Source organism: Triticum dicoccoides, chromosome 1A, assembly GCF_002162155.2.
Source record: "Triticum dicoccoides isolate Atlit2015 ecotype Zavitan chromosome 1A, WEW_v2.0, whole genome shotgun sequence".
Lineage (NCBI taxonomy): Eukaryota > Viridiplantae > Streptophyta > Magnoliopsida > Poales > Poaceae > Triticum > Triticum dicoccoides.
This window is the reverse complement of record NC_041380.1, coordinates 509,721,552-509,745,103: the sequence shown is the minus strand read 5'-3', so window position 1 is coordinate 509,745,103 and position 23,552 is coordinate 509,721,552. Positions and strand designations below refer to the sequence as shown.

At 45.5% G+C, this 23,552-nt stretch overlaps 1 protein-coding gene across 2 annotated transcripts; it reads right to left on the bottom strand.

Moving 5' to 3' along the window:
• Positions 1-9,457: 9,457 nt before the first annotated feature.
• Positions 9,458-10,467, bottom strand: LOC119311288 (non-specific lipid-transfer protein 1-like). Of its 2 annotated transcripts, XM_037587012.1 has the most exons (2): positions 9,834-10,435; positions 9,458-9,747 (listed from the first exon to the last, which is right to left on the bottom strand). In XM_037587012.1, the coding sequence occupies exons 1-2, from the start codon at positions 10,211-10,213 to the stop codon at positions 9,741-9,743; spliced, it is 387 nt and encodes a 128-aa protein (XP_037442909.1). In that variant the 5' UTR covers positions 10,214-10,435; the 3' UTR covers positions 9,458-9,740. The 2 variants fall into 2 exon arrangements, with proteins under 2 accessions (XP_037442909.1, XP_037442855.1); XM_037586958.1 differs by lacking the exon at positions 9,458-9,747 and having other exon boundaries at positions 9,806-10,467.
• Between the last annotated feature and the right edge of the window lie 13,085 nt (positions 10,468-23,552).

The following is a 23,552-nucleotide window of genomic DNA, read 5'->3' as shown; positions in this document are numbered from 1 at the left end:
GGTGAGTTGTCACATCCCTAGCTTCTGGTGCTGTCTAGTGTTTGCATTTTGTTGCATCATGTTTAAATTTTATTTAAGTTGAATTGGGGATGACAGAACCCCCAGCACCCCCCTCCTTAGCAACTAGGGTTTACTAAAATCTTTTTCAATGAACCCAAAATGCCCTTCATAAATGTTCATCATTTTTGTTTTGGTCCAGAACCTCTGCCAAAAATGGTGCACATTTTCTAGGTCACTCTGGATTTTTGAATTAATCCATTAAGTATTTGCATTTGGGCATTTAATTCCTATAAATATTTTAATTGCCCAAATAATATTGATAATGGTTGAGGGCTGTTAGAAATAATTTCATAAGTGCCCACAATTATTTTCAGCATTTATTCAAATGGTTTAGTATTTTTACTAAATGAAAACAAAATAGAAAAAAGAATAGAAAACTGAAACAAGAAGAGAGAGAGAGAGAGAGAGAGAGAGGAAGCCCACCTGGGCCACTTACCTGGCCCAGTTCCTCTAGCAGCCCAGCCCACCTCCTCCTCCCTGTCGCCTTCCTCCTCGTGCCAGTAGGCAGAGGAGGGACACGGCGCACGCGCCCGAGCTCGCCACGCCACCAGGCTGCCTGCCTGCGTCGCCTGGCCACCGCGACGCCGCGCGTCATCTCCTTGGCGCCGCCCCGACCCCCTGGACCCCCTCGCTCTCTCCCTCTCCCTCATTTCTCTCCTCTGCTTCCTCTCTCTCACTCGCCCGAACGCAGCCATCGCCACCGACGCCGTTCGCCGCGGCCACCGGCCACCCCTCGCCCTGCCGCTGGGCTCAGGAGCTCTGCCTCGACCCCCTCTTCCTCCCCACCGATCCACGGCCCTCTGGAAGCCATGCAGCGTCGCCCTCAAGCTCATCTTCAACCTTCGGCCACCGTCAACCTCATCACCGATTCGCCGCCGTTCGTGCTTCCCCGAGCTCGCTGACCCTCCCTGCATGATCCCCGTGAGCTCCTCTTCTTTCTCCCCTAGCCACGTCGCTCGAGCCGCCCTCTAACCCCGTTGGCCATCACGGCCGAGAGCTCGGCTCCGCCGGCCATGTCGCCGTCGTGGCCACAGACGCGTAAGCTTGAAACCAAGCGCGTCACCGTGCTCAGCACATCGCCAGGAGCCCGTAGCCACCACCAGTTCCTCCCGTAGTGCACCATAGCGTCGAATCGGTCGGTGCCCGAACTCCGGCCGCCGCGGAAGCGGACACCGCCGTCGATTTAGGTCGTCTCCGGCGACCCCTCTAGCACCAGCCGACGCGGACAAGGCCCAGGGTTCCAACGGTGCCATCCGCGCCCCGAACCGTGGCCCGTGCTGCGTTTCCGGACCGCGCCGCCGTCTCGGGCCTCGCCGGCGTCATGTCGCCGGCGGGTTTGACCCCGCTGACCAGGGGTTTGACCTCCCTGGGATTAACACGCGTGGGCCCTGCACCTGACAAGATTAGTTTAGGACTAATTACCCCTGCTGACACTGATAGTGGGCCCCGTGGCTATTAATTTGATTAGTTAGAATTAATTAACTCTGTTAGTCACTTGTGTCACTGACGTGTGGACCCCGCTGGTCAGGTTTGACCTGGACCAGCCCCTGTTGACCTGCTGACATCATGCCAACGTCATGCTGACGCAGTAAACCCTTTTCTGGATTTTAAATAAATCTAAACGATTTATTTATTTCAGAAAATAGCTAAAACTTCTAAAAATCATAGTAATTCAACCGTGACTCCAAATTAAACAAATTATATATGAAAAATTATCAGAAAAATTCAAGGAATCCATCTGTACCATTTTCATTCATGTTTGAACAATGTTTGTCCCCTGTTTTGGACAAAACAAATAAATGGCATTTAAACTCTCACATATGGAGTTTGAATTTGAATCTTGTATTCAAACCAACCCCATTTAACTTGTTGCTAGATGCATTAGACCAAAACACATTCATATTGCCATGTCATAGCATGCATCATACTATGCATTGCATTGATCATGTTTCTTTTGTGTTTGCCGATGTTGTACCCCCTCGGTAGACGCTGTACCGATGATGTGATCGTTGACACTGATGAAGACTGAATGTTATCTTCAGAAGTGCCAGGCAAGCAAAACCCCCTTGTTCATTCCGATACAATCCTACTCTCTCGCCCTGCTCTCTTTTACTGCATTAGAACAACAACGAGTCATTTGTTACTTGCTGCGATAGCTGAACCCCTTTATCCTCTGCATGACCTGTCATTGCTACAGTAAATAGATGAAACCCACTAGTATGAGTAGGAGTTATTTGAGCCCTGTTGTGCCTACTCATTCATGTTTGTTTGTCATGCCTGCTACTGCTTAGAGTTGAGTCAGGTCTGATTCATCGGGAATGAATCAGAGGTGTGTGAACATGTCCTACTGTGTGTGAGCTAAGTGTGTGAACATGATTTGGTAAAAGGTATCGGTGAGAGGCCATGTAGGAGTACATGGTGGGTTGTCTCATTGAAGCCGTCCTCAGGAACTGAGTTCCGTGTTTGTGATCCATGATTTCAGCTACTACCATGCATTGGGCCCTGAAATATGACCCCGCTCGACTTCTTATTCACCCTTGTCCTCTGTCCAGGAGTTGCAAGTAGTTTCTGGTGTTTGTAGGTTTTGTGTTGGAGGCCGTGGGCAGCGCTGACCCGAGGGGTGGGCTGTGATGCGGTAGATACCCCGTGGCACGGTGTACCGGATACCCGTTAGGTATCTCGGGAACCCTGCACACATCGTTTGGGGTTGTGAGCGAAACTCCGGCCGGATCTCCTCATGGATGGAACCCGAATAGGCGATAAACCTGGACTAGAGACTTGAGTGTTTAGGTAGGTTGTGGTCTACACCCACGTCGGCTTTCGCTTGAAGTCTGCCGAGCACATGTCGTGTGCAGACGCTAAGTGGTGGAAACATGTGTGAAGAAGTACACCCCTGCAGGGTTAACATCATCTATTCGAATAGCCGTGTCCGCGGTAAAGGACTTCTGGGTTGCTTATATCAGTTCATAGACAAGTGAAAGTGGATACTCTAAAATACGCAAGATAAGCGTGATTGCTATGGATGGCGTTCTCGTAGGAAGACGGGAGTGGTTCCATAGTGGTGTATTGGTTGGTGAATATGTGGACTCGTGTGCGCCACCTCAAAAGAGTTGCTTGCAGTTGTAGTTTAGGATAGCCACCGAGTCAAAGCTGGCTTGCTGCAGTTAAACCCCACCATCCCCTTTGTTGATAATGATGCATATGTAGTTAGTTCTGATGTAAGTCTTGCTGGGTACATTTGTACTCACGTTGCTTAATTTATGTTTTTGCAGAGAGAGACTTCAGTCTCACTAGTAGTTCCACGTGGACTTCGACGTTTAGCTTGTTACCTCAGCTACGATCTTGTGCCTCGGCAGGATTTGGTAGATAGTCAGGCTTCTCAGCTTTTTTCATTTATAGATGTCTGTACTCAGACATGATAGCTTCCGCTTGTGTTTTGACTTGTATGCTCTGAATGTTGGGTCATGAGACCCCTGTTTGTAATATCTCGCTCCCCGGAGCCTTTTGAATAAATACTTGAGTCGTAGAGTCATGTTGTGATGCCATGTTGTATTTGCACATATCGAGCATATTGTGTGTATGTTATTGAAATGCTTGGTATGTGTGGGATCTGACTATCTAGTTGTTTATCCTTAGTAGCCTCTCTTACCGGGAAATGTCTCCTAGTGTTTCCACCGAGCCAGGGTAGCTTGCTACTGCTCCGGAACACTTAGGCTGGCCGGCATGTGTCCTTCTTCGTTCCTGTGTCTGTCCCTTCGGGGAAATGTCACGCGATGGATACCGGAGTCCTGTTAGCCCGCTACAGCCCGGTTCACCGGAGTCCTGCTAGCCCAGTGCTACAGCCTGGATTCACTCGCTGATGACCGACACGTTCGATGCTGGGTCATGGATGCCTGTCCCTGTAAGTTTGTGCCACTTTAGGTTTACGACTAGCCATGTCAGCCCGGGCTCCTTATCATATGGATGCTAGCGACACTATCATATACGTGTGCCAAAAGGCGCAAACGGTCCGGGGCAAAGGTAAGGCGACACCCGTGGGAATACCGTGCGTGAGGCCGCAAAGTGATATGAGGTGTTACATGCTAGATCGATGTGGCATTGAGTCGGGGTCCTGACACCTTTAGTGTTGAGCGCCCCCGTCTCGCTCCAGTCAGGGTGACACGGGAGACACCCAACCTGACGCGCCGCCGACGCTCCCCGACGTCCCACCCCTCGTCGTCGTTGCTACCGTAGTGGCAGAGGGACTCACCCTCCTGCTCCTCGTGTGGTGATGGGCTTCCCTGGTAGCGCAGTTCCGTTGCCCCTCAATGTGACATCCATGATGTGAGGCGAGTTCTCCGACTCTATATATGCTCGCAGGTGGCGGCCTGACTAGATTCGGGTAGTGAGATCTAGGAAATCCTGATCTAGATGTTGCGGCCTTGTGCGGGTCGACGGGCTCCGTGTGGTGTCGTCATTGGGTGTGTGTAGCTGCGGATGTGAAAGATTTGGTGGTCAACCGGCCGGCTTCGGGAAGGAGAGTATGCATCAGTGTAGAGCAAAACTTCGGTCCCGGTCATTGGCTAGAGTCGACAACAGTGATGACCCACAAGTATAGGGGATCAATCGTAGTCCTTAAGATAAGTAAGAGTGTCGAACCCAACGAGGAGCAGAAGAAAATGACAAGTGGTTTTCAGCAAGGTAATGTCTGCAAGCACTGAAATTGTAAGTAGTGAGTAGTTTGATAGCAAGATGATTTGTAATGAGAAAGTAACGGCAAGGTTGTCAGAATCGTGATTTTGAATCGGATCAGAGCTTCGATGGTTGGATCGCAAATCATAGGATCTTCACTATCAGGATCGTAAAGTCGTAGATTCTAAGAACTAAAATCGTAGATTCATAGGGGTTAGTTTGGATCGTAAAGTCGTAGAATCGTATAACAGAATCGCGATTCTGACAACCTTGAGTAACGGTAATAGTAACAAAAGTGCAGCAAGGTAGCCCAATCCTTTTGAGGCAAAGGGCAATGCCAAAACAGTCTCTTATGATAAGCAAAGCGTTCTTGAGGTTACACGGAAATTTCATCTAGTCACTTTCATCATGTTAGTTTGATTTGTATTCGCTACTTTGATAATTTAATATGTGGGTGGATCGGTGCTTAGGTACTGTTCTTACTTGAACAAACCTCCTACTTATGATTAAACCCCTCGCAAGCATCCACAACTACGAGAAAAGTATTAAGAATAAATTCTAATCATGGCATTAAACTTATGGATCCAATCGGTCCCTTACGGAATAGCGCATAAACTAGAGTTTAAGCTTTTGTCACTCTCGCAACCCATTATCTAATAACTATTCCACAATGCATTCCCTTAGGCCCAAATATGGTGAAGTGTCATGTAGTCGACGTTCACATGACACCACTAAGGGAATCACAAGATACATACCATCAAAATATCAAACACATATAAAATTCACATGATTAGTTGCAACAAGATTTCTCCCATGACCTAAAAACAAAAGTAACTACTCACAAATGATAATCATGCTCAAGATCAGAGGGGTATTAAATAGCATATTGGATCTGAACATATAATCCTCCACCAAATAAACCATATAGTGATCAACTACAAGATGTAATCAACACTACTAGTCACCCACAAGTACCAATCTATAGTTCCAGTACAAAGATTGAACACAAGAGATGAACTGGGGTTTGAGAGGAGATGGTGCTGTTGAAGATGTTGACGGAGATTGCCCTCCCCAAGATGGGAGAGTTGTTGGTGATGATGATGACGATGATTTCCCCCTTCGGGAGGGAAGTTTCACCGTCGGAATTGCTCCGCCGGAGGGCAAAAGTTCTCCTGCCCAAGTTCCGCCTCGAGACAATGGCGCTTCATCCCGAAAGTCCTCCCTTTATTTTTTCTAGGTCAAAATGACTTATATACCAGAAGATGGGCACCGGAGGTGGGCTGGGCTAAGCACAACCCACCAGGGCGTGCCTAGGGGCCCAGGCACGCCCTGGTGTCTTGTGCTCACCAGGTGGCCCCCCTCCGGTAGTTATTTGCTCCAATATTTCTTATTTATTCCATAAAAATTCCCCGTGAAGTTTCAGCTCTTTTGGAGTTGTGCGGAATAGGTAGCCCGACGTAGCTTTTTCAGGTCCAAATTCCCAGCTGTCGAAATTCTCCCTCTTTGTGTGTACCTTGTAAATTATGAGAGAAAAGGCATTAGAATTACTCCAAAAAGCATTATTATGCATAAAAACATTATACATAACAGTAGGTAAACATGATGCGAAATGGACGTATCAAACAACAACATCCAAGGACACCAAACACCTTTAAGAAGGCGTTGTCGTCATGTTGTGCCCTTCCCCTCCTCACGAGGTGCTTTCTAGGGAGGGGGGGGGGCTCAAATCTACCTTGGATCAAATGATGACATCACCTTGTGTCGGTCTTATCCTTGGAGCCTTTGTATTTTGAGTTGATGTCAACTATAGAGACCGCGGCTTGTCCACAGGATGGTGTTGCGACTTGTGTGGCACCAATGATGATGGCGAGTGGAGTTGGATCGTGAATCATCTTTCTGATGTTGATGGTTCAATGTGCTAGCTCGGTACACCTACACTTGTTTCTCACTTTGACAAGGAAGTTCATTTTCTGTGCAGTTGTGCCACTGTGGCCGATGACTCCATTAGGTTTTTTTTAGCGGGGATGCTCTCCAGTTGATGTGTTGTACTAGTTTTATGCGAGGCATGCAACTTTCTCCTTTAAAATTGAAATTGTCTCAACTCCATGTAGGGGGTTTCAGTGGGCAATGCTCTCCACTTGATGTGTTGTACTAGGTTAATGTGAAGCTTGCGACTTTCTCCTTCAAAATTGAAGTTGTCTCAGCCTCTATGCTCGGTCGACTATTTGTCAATGCTTTCTTGCTTGATGTAACCTCTCCACGGTTGGTAAGTTGGTGCTTGTCCGAAGTTAAGTTGGGGTCATCTGACCAGGCGTGATGGATGATGCCAATGACACTTTCTATTGGAGCGGGTGATCCGGTTGAGTTGTTGTTTATGCCAAGATCTTGTTAGTATCTAGGACGTGTGCAAGTGCATTATGTTAGGACATCGTGATCTGACGGGTGCATGGGCTTCGTAATCTAGGTTTTCGTCTAGTTTTCGGTTAATAGACAAGCAACTTTCTTCTTCTTAATGAATGAAAATGATAAATCTTTGCCTCGTTTCAAAATAAAGTAAGAAAAAAAGGCAATGCCAAAGAAAAGCATGACTCATAGAATACCAAAAAGGCACAGTCCAAAAAATCAGAAACTAAACAACCTAGTGATCGTCAACCCAAGGGCGACGAAACACGATCAAACCCAACCTAGAGAAGAGAAGAGGCAAGAGTATATTTCATAATGTGAAAGCGTGAGCATCCACTGCAAGAGAGCGAACATCGGTCGGCTATAGCCTGACTCAACCACGTCAGCAATGACAACGACTCTGACTGAAGCACAAACAACACATGGACAAAACCGTCATCTGCCTTCGAAAATGCCAGGGGCACGCGAGTGCGGGGAACTCACGTGCCCTGTCGCCCGCTCGTTTTGCCTCGAGATTCATGCAGTAGTACAATCCCGCATGAGGGCACGGTAAAAAAGAAAATCCCTCAGTTTTAAGTTGCAATGATGAAACTTACATTTTTTTTTATCTAAAACTGCCAAGTTTCAACCAGTTTCAGAGATATAATGTTAAGCAATTTTTTCTGTCAGTCAAAGACACAAATAATTGTTTTTTATCGGTTGCTCGTACTAAGTTTCAACACTGAAACTTAACATATTTTTTTAGAAGTCGTCAAATATATTCGAATTTAATCTTATTTGAAAGCGTTGGTCATGAGAAACATGAATATGAAAACAAAACTTAATTTATAATTTTTGTTTAAAAGATATAAAACTTTGAAATTCAAAAACCGGAATAAAAAGTGGGCACCAGTGACATTCGTGCTCTCGCACTTGCGTGCCACAAATCCTCATCCACCATCCTCGAGTCGACAACACTATCTTGTGTGTCCAATATTGTTTTCACGACTCAGTGTGTCCAATTTTGGTGTCCTAACACAGCATCTCAACCCCATCGTAATTGGAAGTAAAAAGATCATATATTAAGTATCACATGTCCTTATAAAACATCATACAAAAGATAAAATTACAATCAAATTCTTAAAAGCATGGATGTCTTCTTCCTTCTACATCCACCGGCACCGCGCTGTGTGCATAGTTCGATGCCACCTCTAGGCCTCCGCCTCAACGAAGCATACTTTTCTAAACCAGAAGCAAGCTGTCGAAAATTCGTTGATGCAGACCAGGAGACACTGCAGACACAATCTGTGAAGGAGACACTGGAGACACAATCTGTAAAGCAAATCGCAATCTCAAGAAGTCAACGATAAGGGCTCGCAAAAACTCCGAAGACCGTGAAACTCAGCGGAATCTGAACAAATCCATCAAAAACCTAAATCGACCGGATTCTAGAAGACCCACCATAGACATGGTTCCACACGCCCCCCGCCACCCGCCTCACTGCTCCAAACGAAGCACGAACACTTCCTAATGAAAATTTGCAAAATAGTCAAAAAGCTTAAAAATATCACTAATGCCCCTGGACGACAAGTCTAGGTATGAGATGTTGAGAACACTTTCGTCCAGACTCATACGCTGACGCCCTCTTCTCTGGTGACCTACCCAAGTCGGGCCTCCGTTGAAGATCGCCACACTAAATCCCGCTGGCCACCGCCGACTTCACCAACACCATCGTCGAGGACCCGAACACGCTTCACTTTCGCCACCTCACAACAGTCCCCCCAATTCTCCACAGTGGGACATTCCCTAACAAAATCATCCAGCCACCATCACTGCCATGCGGGCTTTGCCCGACGACCGTGAGGGGAAGAAGACCGGTGGTGATTAGGGTTTCCTAGTCGCCTATGCAGCCACCGGCCTCTCATGAAGCGTTACTACCTCCGTCCTGGTTTATTGGTTCTCATTGTATTTTGTGTCAAATTTTGATCATAGATTGAACTAACAAAATGTTAATGCATGTCACAAAATCCAACAATATAATTTTTGTTAACATACATTAACATTTTGTTAGTTAAATCTTTGGTCAAAAATTGACACAAACTACAAACTATAAAGGGGACCTGTAAACCAAGACGAAGGTAGTAATTGCGAAGTAACAATTAGCTTCACGATGAATCCTATAAATCAACCATCGATCCAATTTGGTTAACCCAATTTGCCCAGCCTATGCTCTGGCCATGCACGCTTATTTCATACTTTCATAGTGCACCATCCTCTACTGTTCACGGCATTTAGCCGTACCGCATGATTGTAATTCTACAAAGTGACACTGTGCTGCATCTCGTAAAACAATGTAGAAGTAAAATTACTGTTGAGATAATCGGGCGATCACACTCACAAATCCAACGATTATTCATAGGAGGGAGTGCGTATGTCTCCCTCATCACACACTGGTTTACAGAACACCACATAATTGGAGAACATATGGCGCTATTATTCGCCGTCGACTCATGTATAGTACATCTGTAGGGGTGCGTACAAACGTACAGTAGAACGTTCCACAAGGGTATATCTTGTGGCATCGCATCACGGCCGTGTTCCGCGCGCTGTAGAGCTGCGTGCCCAATTTATACCCTGCATGCACAACGCAAAAACAGCCGGGTTAAAGCGAAGAACGACGTGTCGGAAACTTTCATGCCTCGGGTTTTGGCGTCACGTACGCGTTGCAGTTGACGTTGGGGTCGATCTTGAAGGGCGGCTGGACGCCGCACCTGCCGGGCAGCCCCGCGGCGCGGCCGAGGTACGGCCCGCCCGCCGCGGCGGCGGCCACGGTCTTGAGGCAGGCGCAGGCGGCGCGGCGGTCGGGCGTGGCGCGCGCCCTGGACACGAGCGTCTTGATCCCCGAGCAGCAGGCCCGCGGCACCGCCCCGCCCGACTGCACGTACCCGAGGCACGGCATCAGCTCGTTGTACACCGTGGAGCACGTCAGCGCCGCGCTCGCGCCCCGCGGCGCCAGCGCCAGCGCCACCAGCAGCGCCGCCACGAGGAGCACCGCCGCCGGCGCAGCCGCGCGGGCGCCCCTGGTCCCGGCAGGAGCCATCGATGCCAACTGCCTAGCAAAGATTGCCAAGTAGTACTATGGGATCTTCAGGTGATCGGTGGGTGAACTGTGGTCTCAGGCAGGTGTGGCTCAGGTGGGCAGGGAGAGCGCAAGTATATGTGGGGAGAGGCGGCGACCGACGAGGTAGGGCGGTCGCTGGAACAATGGCCTAGAGGTGGGTGCCGGGAACCCGCGGGTGTGCGACAGTTGTGCTCCCTCTTTGCCGTGTGGTGCCGACGCAGACGTGCCGCATGGAGGTTTCGACACGCGCCATGCATGCATTGTCATGTGACATGTGTGGACAGTGGTTGGAGTTTCTGAATGTCCCGTGCAAGAAGGGGAAGAACTGAAGACGGGAAGGCGACAATGCCATGAACGCTCGATCTGAACACAACGGATGCGCGGTGCGTGGACTGCGGGCCGTAGACCAGCGGGGAGACTTGGCGTCAAGGCAGGCTGGGTCGCTCTAGCGACCTGGGCGATGCGCTGGTCGCTGCCAAACATCATCTCCCTGAAAGAGAGATGAACGTGGGCTGTCTTCTCTTGGTCCAAATATTTTCGCAAAAGAGTTTTACTTTCCCGTGAATTGGCAGGTAGAGAAGCACTGGACTGAAGTGGCTAATCAACTCAACCCGGCACCGAAGACTAGTGAAAGATGGAAACAACAAACACAATTTCCACATGCGTCTCTGGTTGTATGTTTTTTGCTTTTTTTTTTCAGAGGACTTTCGACTGCAGCCAATTGGGCCGTTTGATCTTATTGGGGCTAATTTCAACGCGCTGATGCAAACGGACCATGTCATTAGCTGAGGACCTGGATGTTCAGAATCTGATTGTGCTTCAGGTTGTAAAGGAGTAGTGAATGACATCAATCATGGGTCAGGAGGTCACCACGCCGCCATCATACATAAAATCATAGCTCGTAGGAGTAGTTCTCAGTCTTCTAGTTTCATTCATGAGCGCAGAAATTTTAATTTTGAGGCTCATAAACTTGTCAAGTTTGCTTGCAATTTAGGCTTAGATAGACATATGTGGCTGGGTAAGCCTCATGACCCAGCTAGTGTATCTATGGACATTAGCATGAATCAATAAAGACGACAAGTTTTCTCAACAACGAAAAAAACAGACGACCATCCGTTTTTTTTGTCCATCCGTGACCCATTTCCTGTCCAAATTTGGGTCGTGTTTGCGTCGGCGTGGATGCTTGCAATGCCCGCCCTTGTCCTCACCTGCCACACAGTGGCACACTGCTCATTCCCCCCTCCCTTGCCGCTGCCATCCACAGCCGACACATTCGGCCACCCCGCGCTCGCCGCCGCCGACCATCCGGCTGATTGGACGCTGCCTAGGCCACCGCCCACACCCACACACCTCTCTTAGCTCCACGCCGCACCCTATGGCCGCTCTTGCCGGCGTTGGTGGCCTGTTTTTGCCACTGTCGTAGCACTTCCATGGCCACACCGCCTCCTGGCCTCCGCCTCTGCCTCTGCCGGCATCGGCCCAAGCCCGGCATCAACGCTCCACGGTCACCTCCACATCGACAGGTATGTTGCTTGGACTGGGAGAGGCGCGGGGCTCTTCACCGACCGGCTTCTTCCACCATGCCCGCAAGGTGTTCACGTTTCGCCCACAAGGTACAAATGGATAGTGGAGATGAGTTCTTTTTCAACAACTTTATTTGTGATTCGGACGATGAGGAGTTTGTGGTTGCTACTTTGTCGTCAATGACCACATTGCTAGGCAGCGACCATTGTTTAGGGGATCAATCCGGGGCCATGCTCCGGCATTGCATTGCAACAGAGAAAGTGGCCATTGCCTACTCCCAGAAGACTACTTTTAGTGCACATCCCGACTCTTCAAATCTAAGCTATTCCGGTGCCATTTTCAGATGGCTAGACATGTGTTCAATCGTATTCGGGAGGGGATGATGGTGTATAATGATTATTTGGTATGCGAGGAGGATGCCTTGAGAAAGGTTGGCATGTCCACTTATCAGAAGTGCACTGCAACTGTTCGGATGCTTGCATACGGAATACCCGGTGATTTTGTTAATGATTATGTTCACATGAGTGAGCCCACATGCCTTGAGTCCATGTACACGTTCTGCAAGGTGGTAGTAGAAGTGTTTGGCCGGAGTACTTGAGAGAGCCAAATACTGCAGATACAGCCGGGTTGTTGGCGATCAATGTAGATAGGGGCTTTTTGGGGGATGCTTTGTAGCATATATTGTATGCACTGAAAGTAGAAAAACTGTCCATCTACTTGGCAGGAGAAGTATATGGGGGGGGGGGGGTCAAAGCTTGCACCGTGATACTTGAGGTCGTGGCTTCACAAGGTCTCTGAATTTGGTACTCTTTTTTCAGCATGCCTCGCTCTAAATGTGCTTCAGCGTTTTCCGATGTTCGGAAGGCTTGTAGAAAGGAACTGCCCATAGGTCAATGTTAAGATCAATGGCAACCACTACAACAAGGATACTACCTAGCTGATGATATCTATCCTTAGTGGTTAGCTCTTGTGAAGACAATCTCCAATCCGGTTGGAGAAGAGGGTCAGGTTTGCTCAAGCACAAGAGAGTGTTGGGAAGGATGTAAAGTGTGCTCTTGGTGTGCCTTAAAATCGATGGGGCATCGTTCGATATCCTGCGAGAAGATGGAGCACCAAGAAGTTGTGGTAGGTGATGACTGCTTGTGCGGTCATGCACAACATGATCATACAGGATAAGCGCGAGGATGAAATCTTCAACCTGGGGTTTCAATTTCAGGGTGAAAATGTTATGCCTGAGCATGGAGGAGCGGCAACGTTTGCATAGTTCACCAAATTTTATCATGAAATGTGTGATTGGGCAACTCACATTCAACTTCAAAATGATTTGGTTGACCATATGTGAACTCAACTTGATAACCAATAGATTTGTCAGCTCTTTTTCTTTTAGATATATTTGTGACAATTTAAATTTCATTTCGTTTGTAAACCATGAGACTTTTATTTGGTCGTAAACTATGAGATTTTTATTTGGTGGTGAACTAATTTAAACTTTAGGCAATCCTTAGATATGTATGCAAAAAGAATCCAAACGTACAGCCGCATACCGAGCACAGGGACGAGAAAGCATAGGCGCGTTGGGTGCACTGACCAGTCAAACACGGATGAGGCTAGACGCCGCCCAAAATACCGATCCAAACGGAAAAAAAGCAAACAAAATCCATGTTCACTTGTACCGACGCATTGGAGTTGCCCTTAGTACCTCCTTGCAAAGATCACTCTCACTTTCCCGGACATGTGTACCACTTGTCACAACATGTAAGTTTTCCTTTTTCTAGATTCGTTTACTTAAAACGCTTCATCTTTTAACACGTGTGCCCAAATTGTGAACTATTTTCACCGTTGTTTTTCTCGCGTCGAGATCTTCAAAACTAGATGCCCTAAAGAAACCTTTTTCTATAAAAAAAGAAAAAATCAAGCCGGAAGCACCTTTTTTTAACTTTTTTTCTTTTCCGAAAGGCACAGTGCACAACAAAGTTGTGCCTCCACGAAAAGCAAATCTGTCCCTCTCGCGAAAGCGAAACAATTTTTTTTTCCTTTCCGAGAAGCACAATTATGCTCTCACGGAAGAAAACCTATAGCACCACAAGCAGCAAATATGTGCCTCTCACGGAAGGCAAAAGAAAATAAATAAAACATGTTTCTTTTCCTTTCTGTTGTGCCTCCCGTGAAAGCAAAATTTTGCCTTCACGAAAGCAAATTTGTGCCTATTGCGGAAGAAGAAAAAAAGAAAACATAGTCTTTTCCTTTCTGGGAAGAACAGTTGTGCCTCTGTGAAAAGCGAATTTGTGCCTCTCGTGAAAGAAAAAAAAGTGTATTCTCACGCAAATAAATTGAGTTTTTCTCCAAAATCTAGGGAAAAGCGGGCAAAAACCAAAAAAAACCGATAAAACCATCTAAAACCCAAAAGCACGTACAGAAAAATAAAATAAAAATAAAATCCCAACTGAGCACCCAACACGCGACAAATGACGTGTTCTCAGCCCAACGAAAGTGACTCTTGCTCAGCTTCCACAACGGGTACCCCTTGGTAATTTCTCCCCTGAGACCCAGGGAGAGCTATATCTGTGTAGCAACATGGTAGCTCTTCTCGCCTGAAGCGCGGTACGACCGGCCCGGCCTAGCATTGCATCAGTTCATGTGGTTTTTTCTCTGTGTGTGTTTTTTCTTCTCTAGTTTTCCCCTATTTGGGGCTGGTTTTTTCTGTGTGGCTTTTCTTTGTCTAGTTTTCACTGTTTGGGGTCAGGGTTTCTTGGTTCTTTTCTTGTTCTCTTTTTTTCTCCTTTTTACTATCTTTGTCTTTGGATTTTTCTTTCTTCACTACTTTTTCAAAATAATCGTTATGCTCTGGTTTCTCTATTTTTCGTCGGCTTTTTGGGTTTTCATTTTTTTCTCTTTGTTCTATGTCGGCTTTCTTTGTTTATTTCTTGGTTTTCTTTGCAGTTTTCATTGGGTTTTTATTTGTAACACATGAATTTTTTCAGAACACAATATGCATGTTTTAGTGTACATGCAAAATATATATTTTTGATACATGTTGAACGTTTTTCAAATATGTGATGTACATTTTTTTCATCTAATACATGTTTAGAACAGCTTTTGAATACATGATCATCATTTTTGCAAATACATGTTGAAACATTTTGTAATGGTAACAAACATTTTTATAGAACTAAGCGAACATCTTTTTTACATTGTGTAAAGATTTTTTAAATGTCAGAAACATTTTTTTGAAACAAGGGAACATTTCTTTAAAATGTCCTGTACATTTTTCTAAATGGTATACGAGAACAAATTATACCACACAAAAAAATTATACACGGTTTTCAAAAATTTCAGATACTTATTTTTTGAAACGCGAAATATTTGTCCGTTGCACAACATCTTTTTAAGCTATCAACATTTTTCTAAAATTGCGCTAACATTGTTTTTACTAACTTACATTGCTCAGATTCGTGGGTTTCGAATTTCCTTGAGTAAATTTATGTTTTTTAAATATATCTGTTTAAAATAAAAAATAAACGAACTTTAGTGTGACGTCAACATTGCGTCATGTGGCATCATGACAACAACCCATGTCTCCACTGGGCCCGCCTACCAACGACTCACTGCATTGTGCAAGTGGGTGAGGCAGCCATCTGTCTCGCTATTAGCGAGATATAGGGGCACTGGAGGCCATCTTCTCCTATATGGGCCACGCACAACGCAGCCCAATAGGTTAGATATTATTTTTATGATTTTCTTAAAAAATACTTTTGAGAACATTTTATTAAAAAATTAATAATTTTAAAAATAAAAGTTTTCAAACATGTATTAGGAAAAAATGTTCACCATTTATTTGATAAAGGTTCATCGTATATTCAAAAAATGTTCATGGGTACAAAAATAGAACATATCATTTCTTAACATCCAACTGGACTATATCATTTCCCAATACAATGGCTCTACCTCTGCCTAGGGTCACCTCGGATCATGTTCCTATGCATATTAAAATTGGCAGCTACATTCCCAAGGGTTATATCTTCAGGTTTGAAAACTACTTGCTGGAGTTTGATTCATTTCATGAAACTATATATACTGAGATGATAGAATCTAAATTGTCAAAATAACAATTCTGCTAATGATGCTTCTGCTATGTTCAAATGCTTAAGGCAAGGACTTAAAGAATGGAGCCAAAATTTGTCCAAACTCAATAGCACCATAGCAGCATGTAGTTATGTGCTCACTCTCCTAGATGGTATTGAGGAACCGAGACTTTTGTCAGTGATTGAATCCAATTTTAGAAAGATCCTCAAAAAAACATCACTCCACATTACTTGAGGCCAAAAGAATTTATTGTAAAAGTAGATTTAAAATGAGAAATATTAAATGTGGAGATGAAAGCTCTATTTTTTTAAGCCATGGCACCGAGAGTTTCAGGAAAAATTATATGTCAACTACTATGGCTAAAGATGGTACTTATGCCAAAGTCATGATCGTGTGCTATTATTTGGAATTCCTATAAAGGCATGCTTGGTACCCCCTATCAATCCTATCATGCAATTTAATGTGGAAGAATTGATTCAGCCTCATGATTGGAACCACCTGGATGAACCATTTAGTGTTGATGAGATTGAACATGTTTCTAAAGAACTCCCTACACACAAAGCTCCTGGGCCTGATGGTTTTAATGGCACGTTCTGAAGGAAATGTTGCAATATTACGAAGAGTATCAACATTGCCTATATTACATTGATGCCTAAGAGACAACCACGTGAGATCATGAATGATTACATGCCTATCTCCTTGGTGATTCTTCCACTAATTTTTTTACTAAGCTAATGGCTAATAAAGTTCGGAGAGAAATTATAATTGTCCTCCATCAGAACCAGTAAGGATTTATCAAAGAAAGAAACATCTAGGACTGCTTGGGTTATGCTTTTGGATATCTTCACATTTTCCATAAATCCAAGAAGCCAATTATTATTCTAAAACTGGATTTTGAGAAAGCATTTGGCAAAGTTGAATACAGTGGCATCCTTGCTATGATTAAAGTTAAAGGCTTTGGACCTAGATGGGTTAACTGGGTTTCTAGAATTATACATTTTGCTTCCACATTTGTCCTTCTTAACGGAGTATCTAGGAAAACTATTCACCTCAAAAGAGGTGTGAGGCAAGGGGATTCCCTATCTTCCATGTTATAAGTTCTGGTTGTTGTCCTATTACAGTCTATGATTAAGAGTGCTTGGATGAATGGTGAGATATATTTACACTAGGATTATGGACAACACTATCCATTATACAATATGTTGATGATACATATATGATCATGCCTGTTGATGTTGATGAACTTATGCACTTGAAAACCTTCCTAAAACTTTTCAGTCAGTCCACTATCTTGTTTGTCAATTAGAGCAAATAATCCATGACTTCTATTAATATTGATAGCTCCACTCTCAATCAACTTGATAGTTCCATTGGGGACAACTAAACCTTGTGTTCCTGATATTATGCGAGTGAATGCTAGGATTGACAAGAGATTATCTGGTGTTGCTAATTTCATGACTAATGTTGGAAGACTCACTTATATCAATTATGTGATTGCCTCCCTCTCAGTGCTCGCTATGTGCACTATTAAGGTTCATATCACCATTTCGGTCATGGGAATAAATCTAATAGATCTTTCCTCTCGCATGGAAATGAATCAATAAAAATGTTTCTCTTGCCAATTGGAATGGTACGCAAACCTAAAGATCAAGGTGGATTGGGTGTACTGAACCTCAGAGTTCAGATGTGGCTCTTATTTTGCGAGAAAACTTCCAATATATTCATCTTCAATCATGGCAGTACAACGAACATTAGAAATAATATAAATTACATCCAGGTATGTGGACCACTTAGAGATGACTACAAGCACTTGAGCGAGCCGAAGGCACACCACCATCATCGCCCCTCCCTTGTTGCAGTCGGGCAAACTTTGTTGTAATACACAGTCGGGAAGTCATCGTGGTAAGGCCCCGTAGGTCCAGCGCACCAAAGCAGCAACCATCCTGATGAAGAAAGCCGTAGATCGGAAGGATCAAACCTGTAATTACCCAAACGAAGACGAACGAAGAACATATCCAAACAGATCCACTGACCGAATCCCGTGAGATCAAACGGAGACAGACCTCCACACGCCCTCCGACGACGCTAGATGCACCATCGGGACAGGGATAGAATGTGGGACACATTATTCCTACAGAGGGCATCATCGCCGCCACACAGCCCCAACCATGATGCTGAACCTAACAACAACGAGAGCGAGGTCCCTCCCGTCGGCGGGGGGCCGAGGTCCTCCGCACCTCCATGGCCCAAAGGCCATCAGAGATGGGGTGGACTAGCGGCACCGCTGACGGGAGGATACGGAAAATTTGAGATCTTTTCTTTAGATATGACTCTTCTTATTAAACACTTCCATAAATTTTACAATCATGTTGATATACCTTGGGTCAACTTGATTTGGCAAGCCTAATAATGAAGTGCCCCATGCTTGTAAAAATAAAGGATATTTTTGGTGGAAAGCCTTCTTAAGTTTAGTTGACTTATATAGAGGCTTAGCCTCATGCAATGTTGACAAAGGAGACATTGCTCTGCTATGGAAGGACTTATGGAATGGTAACATTACGATGAGAAAATTCCACGAACTACATTCTTGTGCTTATGAGGATGATATATCTATTGTAAAAGCTATGCAAATTGAGGATTATTACAACATTTTCCAATTGCCACTATTTGTGATTGCACATCAGCAATATCATCACCCCCAACCATACCATGTGATGCTTTACATACGAAACAGGGCCGCGAGGCATGCTTTCTTAAAGAAAATAAATCATAGACTCTATATTATACTTTTCTAAACGAGAATGAATTGCATAATACATTTTAATATAGACATACTCCACTACAAGTTATTAAATAACTATTGTTTTGTATGCAAGTTTTCACATTGTAAAAAACATTATAGCTGTTGGATTTGTTAGTTTGGTCTACTAACACTCATATGATCACGACATGAGAGTCTCTCTTGTATGCAAAATGCATTAGTACTCTGGGTGGACCTAAAATCCCATCATATGTAATTGTGATATGTTTAACTTTTGTTTTGAAGTTCATGTTTTATAATATTTTTATGCTGTGATTCCACATCATTAAAATTGTTGTAGCCATCTGAGTTGCTAGCTTGGTCCATTAACATCCGTTTGATCTTTTGGCATATAGAAACATTTGTCTGATATATACATTAGGACCTCTTTATAATGCAACTTGCATTAGTGCCCGACATATTTAATTTATACTATAATTCTATTAGGCTTTTTTAGAAGAAAAAAATCACTAATTCTATAGCAATCGCGCGAGGTATCTTCTTGTTAGTTCAGTACAGCAATCGTGTAGGTCCAGCGCTGCAAAAAAGGAAAAAGGAGCAAGAAAAGATGGTTGAGGGAAACCCCTGCACGGTCTCCAAATATTACTACGAGGGACCCGTACTCCAATTTGGAGTGCCTTGAATCGGTTGGACATCTTAGCGAGCCCATGTTACCGGCTAACGCAGTGACGCTGAAAGCCAGCAAGAAAACAAGACCAGAACGCAGCCCGGAATTGAAGGCCTCACATGAACGTGCCTTTCATGGCGATGCGGAAAGATCCGAGTCGGATAACGCGGGAAAGCTCCGCGTTTACACGGCGTCCGTCTACTGGACGATCGATGCGGCACCGCCTCATACCATACCATACCAGTGCACCGTCCGCATCAGCCACAGGTCAGCTGCTCATGTAGGCCAGCCATACGCTACCCGGGCAAGGATGGAACGTACGGTCGCGCTGGCTGGACCATTGCAAAGCATACGCATATCGCATAATCCCGCAGTGGTGGTATCACATTCTCCTGTACACATTATGTTGTGCAATCCAGCTTGTCATAACTCACGGAGATACGGGGACAGTGAGGCGCGCGATTGGTACCCCGACCGGTCGAATCTGCGTAGATGCAAACATTTGGAAGATTTGGATAAGTCGATTTTATCATAGGGGATGCAACACGGCGTCCCACGAAGGCTTGCGAAATTGATAGGACATAAACATCACGCACTCAAGCATCTTATCACCAGAAAAAATAGGATTTTTTTTTTCTATTTTAATGATTTTATTGTTCATGTCCGGGCTCATTTGAGCCCGGGAGTCAAAATGCCTCTTTCCCAATCTCTTAAATTTTCAATATGTAGCAGGGTTGATTTTTTACCGATAAAGGGTGGACATAGAGTTTTTCAACAAGAGCTCGCTCCTTATGAAAGGTTAAAAAAATATAAAACTTTTTTATGATAAACACAGATGGATGTTTTAACTGTGTGCAAATTTTTGTGGTGAATGACATTCGGGGACGCTTAAGCAAAAGAACTAAATCAATGCTCCGAAAAAACTATAGTTGCAAGCATTTGGAGTGTCAATTTTGTTGCCCGGACCTCCGTAAATGTCATTTCATCACAAAAAATTGCAAGCAGTCAAAACATTATGTTTATATAAAAACCATAGTTTTTTCAATACTTTCACTTCGTATTCGGATTTTATGGTTCATAAGGGGGCATGTGAGCTTGGGATCAAAAAAGCACTTTCAGGAATTTATTTGCTCAAAATGGTGCGTCAAGCATATACAAACTCAGGAAGCACACACCTAACGAAGGACACAAGCAACATCAACGCACAAACACAAAAATCACACCGCCAACTAGTAAAGTCAAACATGACCGTAACTATGCCTTGGTGGAGTAAAAAACTCTAAAGCAATCAAAACAATATACAACAGCAACCATATCCATACCAATTATCTCTTTACATCAGTTGTGATGTCAACACAACTTTCGTTATCCAACAGCTACATACATAGCATGGTCTTGACGTGAGGTGCCACGCAAGTGAAGACCATGCTCGCACAAGCAGGCAGTTAAGCCGCGACAAGGGCAAGTCCACTGGCGGAGCTTAGGCAAGGCCAAATGGGCCATGGCCCGCCCAGCTCTGCAGCTTTTTCTCACAATATAGCTAGCCCATGGGTTGTAGAATGCCAGCTAGTAGTAATTCCTTGCAGCCTGGTCCATTCAGCCCGCCCAGCTTTTTTTGGCAAGCTCCACCACTGGGCAAGTCGCCGCCAAAAACTTCAATGAAGGTCGTCGTCACACTTGGCAACGGATATCGAGGGAGGATGGTCACCGGCACCGTCAAATCCCAAACTGGGATGCTCCAATAGTCTTGTGGCGTCCTCGCCCACACCTGCAAAATCAGGCATAAGAAAAACTTGTCGTTGCCTCTAGATATAAAAGATCCAAGATTCCCGATCTCGTCTCGACAATCACCTAGCAACGCAAGACCACACCTTTGGCTATGCGCCTGAACGGAGAACCATCATACCATGACGTGGCAGGTCGACGTTGTCGGACACGCACCGGACATGAGAGAGAAGCAAAAAATTGACCCAACCGGACCCCTCAAAGCCTCCTTAAATGTCCGGGCTGTCCTATCTGGGCCTGTCGGGCAGTGATCCATCGTCCATCACATAGGACTGGACCCACCACAGAGCATCTTTATTATTTTTTGAGTAAAATACATGTGCGGTCATAATTCTTTCATGAAAGTGAAATGCACGTGCGGGTTCTAAATCTTTTTAAGTTGTTCATATGAGGTCCTAATTCCTTCTGACCACCGCTGACCTGCCTGCATGGCGCTTTGACCCTGGCCACGTAGACAGAAGGTCTAACGGCGGTTGGATATTTATGCAAATTGGCCCCTATAATATTTTCTTCTTCTCAATCCCCGGACCTTAGCTCGTCTGCGGTCAAGCACCATGTGAAGAAGTCTTTCGGTGTAGCCCTAACCTTGGTTCCATGCAGGCAAGACACGCATCGGGACGCTGCCATTGGTTCCATGCCCCGACCCCACACATCCCATCACGCCCAGCCCGACCAGGAGTAATGCGGAGCATCCTACGGGCATCGCCATGTCAAGATTCCGTTTGGCAAGTGACGCGTGCGACATCTACTTCACATACACAAAGGTGAATCATCTCCTTTACATGTGCTCACTTGACCCCCTTCGAGGATGATATACTACTTGACACTCCACTAGTGTGCATGCATAGGTATTGTCGGAATGGTACGGACGAGGAGGAGGAGTGCGAGCGCAAGTGTACAACTACACCATCCGCGAGGGAAGCGTGGAAACGAAGACGGAAGAAGACGGAGCTGCAGAATCTACAGCGGCCGGACGTTCGACGTGCCACCGGACGTCCGACACTCTATAGCGCCCGGACTACCGACGTTCACCGGACGTCCGACAAGTCCCAGGCACCGGACGTCCGACGCTTACCAGAAATCTGGTGCCACCGATCCCGAAGCAAAATGACGAACGACCGACGTCGACCGGACGTCCGGCACCACCTATCCCGAGAAGAATCAGCGGACATCCGACGTGCGCAAGACGTCCGGACCGTGCTGAGCCACCGGACGTCCGGTACCCGTCGGACGTCCGACGTCTGTCTGTGCACAGTGTATCGGGTCGAGCCCATGTATCCCTTTGCCCTCACTTACCCCTTTGTCGCCCTAAACTATATATACTCCTCCACCTCCTCCATTTGAGGGTTAGAAAAGTAGTAGCTCATTTAGAGATAGAGCTTTGCTCATCCATTACGGATCTACTCCACAAGAGAGACCGCGGCCCCTCTTCGGAGAAGATCCACCTTGGATTCAAGACCCCCGTGTGGGAAGATCCTTCTAGGATTCAAGCCCCCGTCTCCTTTGGATTTGGGATGAACTCTACCATCAAGACCTCCTCATGGAGATGAACCTTACCTTGTATCTTTCCCTTTGTTGTCTATGTACCTTGTGGATCTTGTGTGTTTGATGTCTAGTGGATGTGTGATTGGACTTGTTCTTGAGTGTTTTCCCTTGTGTTTTCTCTCCGTTCTTCCCCGTGTTCTTCATGTTCTTCGCGGGATCCGCTCCTTTCGTGAAAGATCGGCCGTATAGGGTTCCACCCTACATCATCTTGGTATCATGAGCCATGTTGATCATGATTTCGGAGCCTCCCCTCTTTGTTTTCTAGCCTAATTTTGCCGTGTTCTTCCCCAATTTTGAAAATCCCAACCAAAAATAGCCCCAATTTTTTTTTGTGATTTGTTGGTTTGACGAAGTTTTGTTGGATTTGATCCATGGATTTGCTTGGTTTCAAGTGGATATAGCATCTCCCCAAGTTTCCCCATATTTCACCCACGAAATCTCATCAATTTTGACCCCCAAATACCCAAATTCCACCCAAAATCGCGCCATGGATCTCGCATCTCGCGTTGACCCGGACCGACCGGACGACCGACACTTTGCGGACGTCCGGAACCCCAGGAAACACCGGATGTCCGACCTTTTCCGGACATCCGGAACCCCTAACCTGAGCCGAATTTACGGATTTTTGAGACCGCCCGGACGTCCGGCCCCCGGACATACGACCTTGTCCGGACGTCCGTAACCTATAAAAACTGTTTTTGCTCAAATTTTATTTTGGCCATAACTAATTCATCCGGAGTCCGATTTTCGCGTTCTTTAGCTTGTTTTGAAGCTCTTGACATCCCCCTTCCCACAAAAATACTGCTACCTCTTGAGCACTGCGTTGGATTTCCTTGAAGAGGAAAGAATGATGCAGCAAAGTAGCGTAAGTATTTCCCTCAGTTTTTGAGAACTAAGGTATCAATCAAGTAGCAGGCTATGCGCGAGTCCCTCGTACCTGCGCAAAACAAATA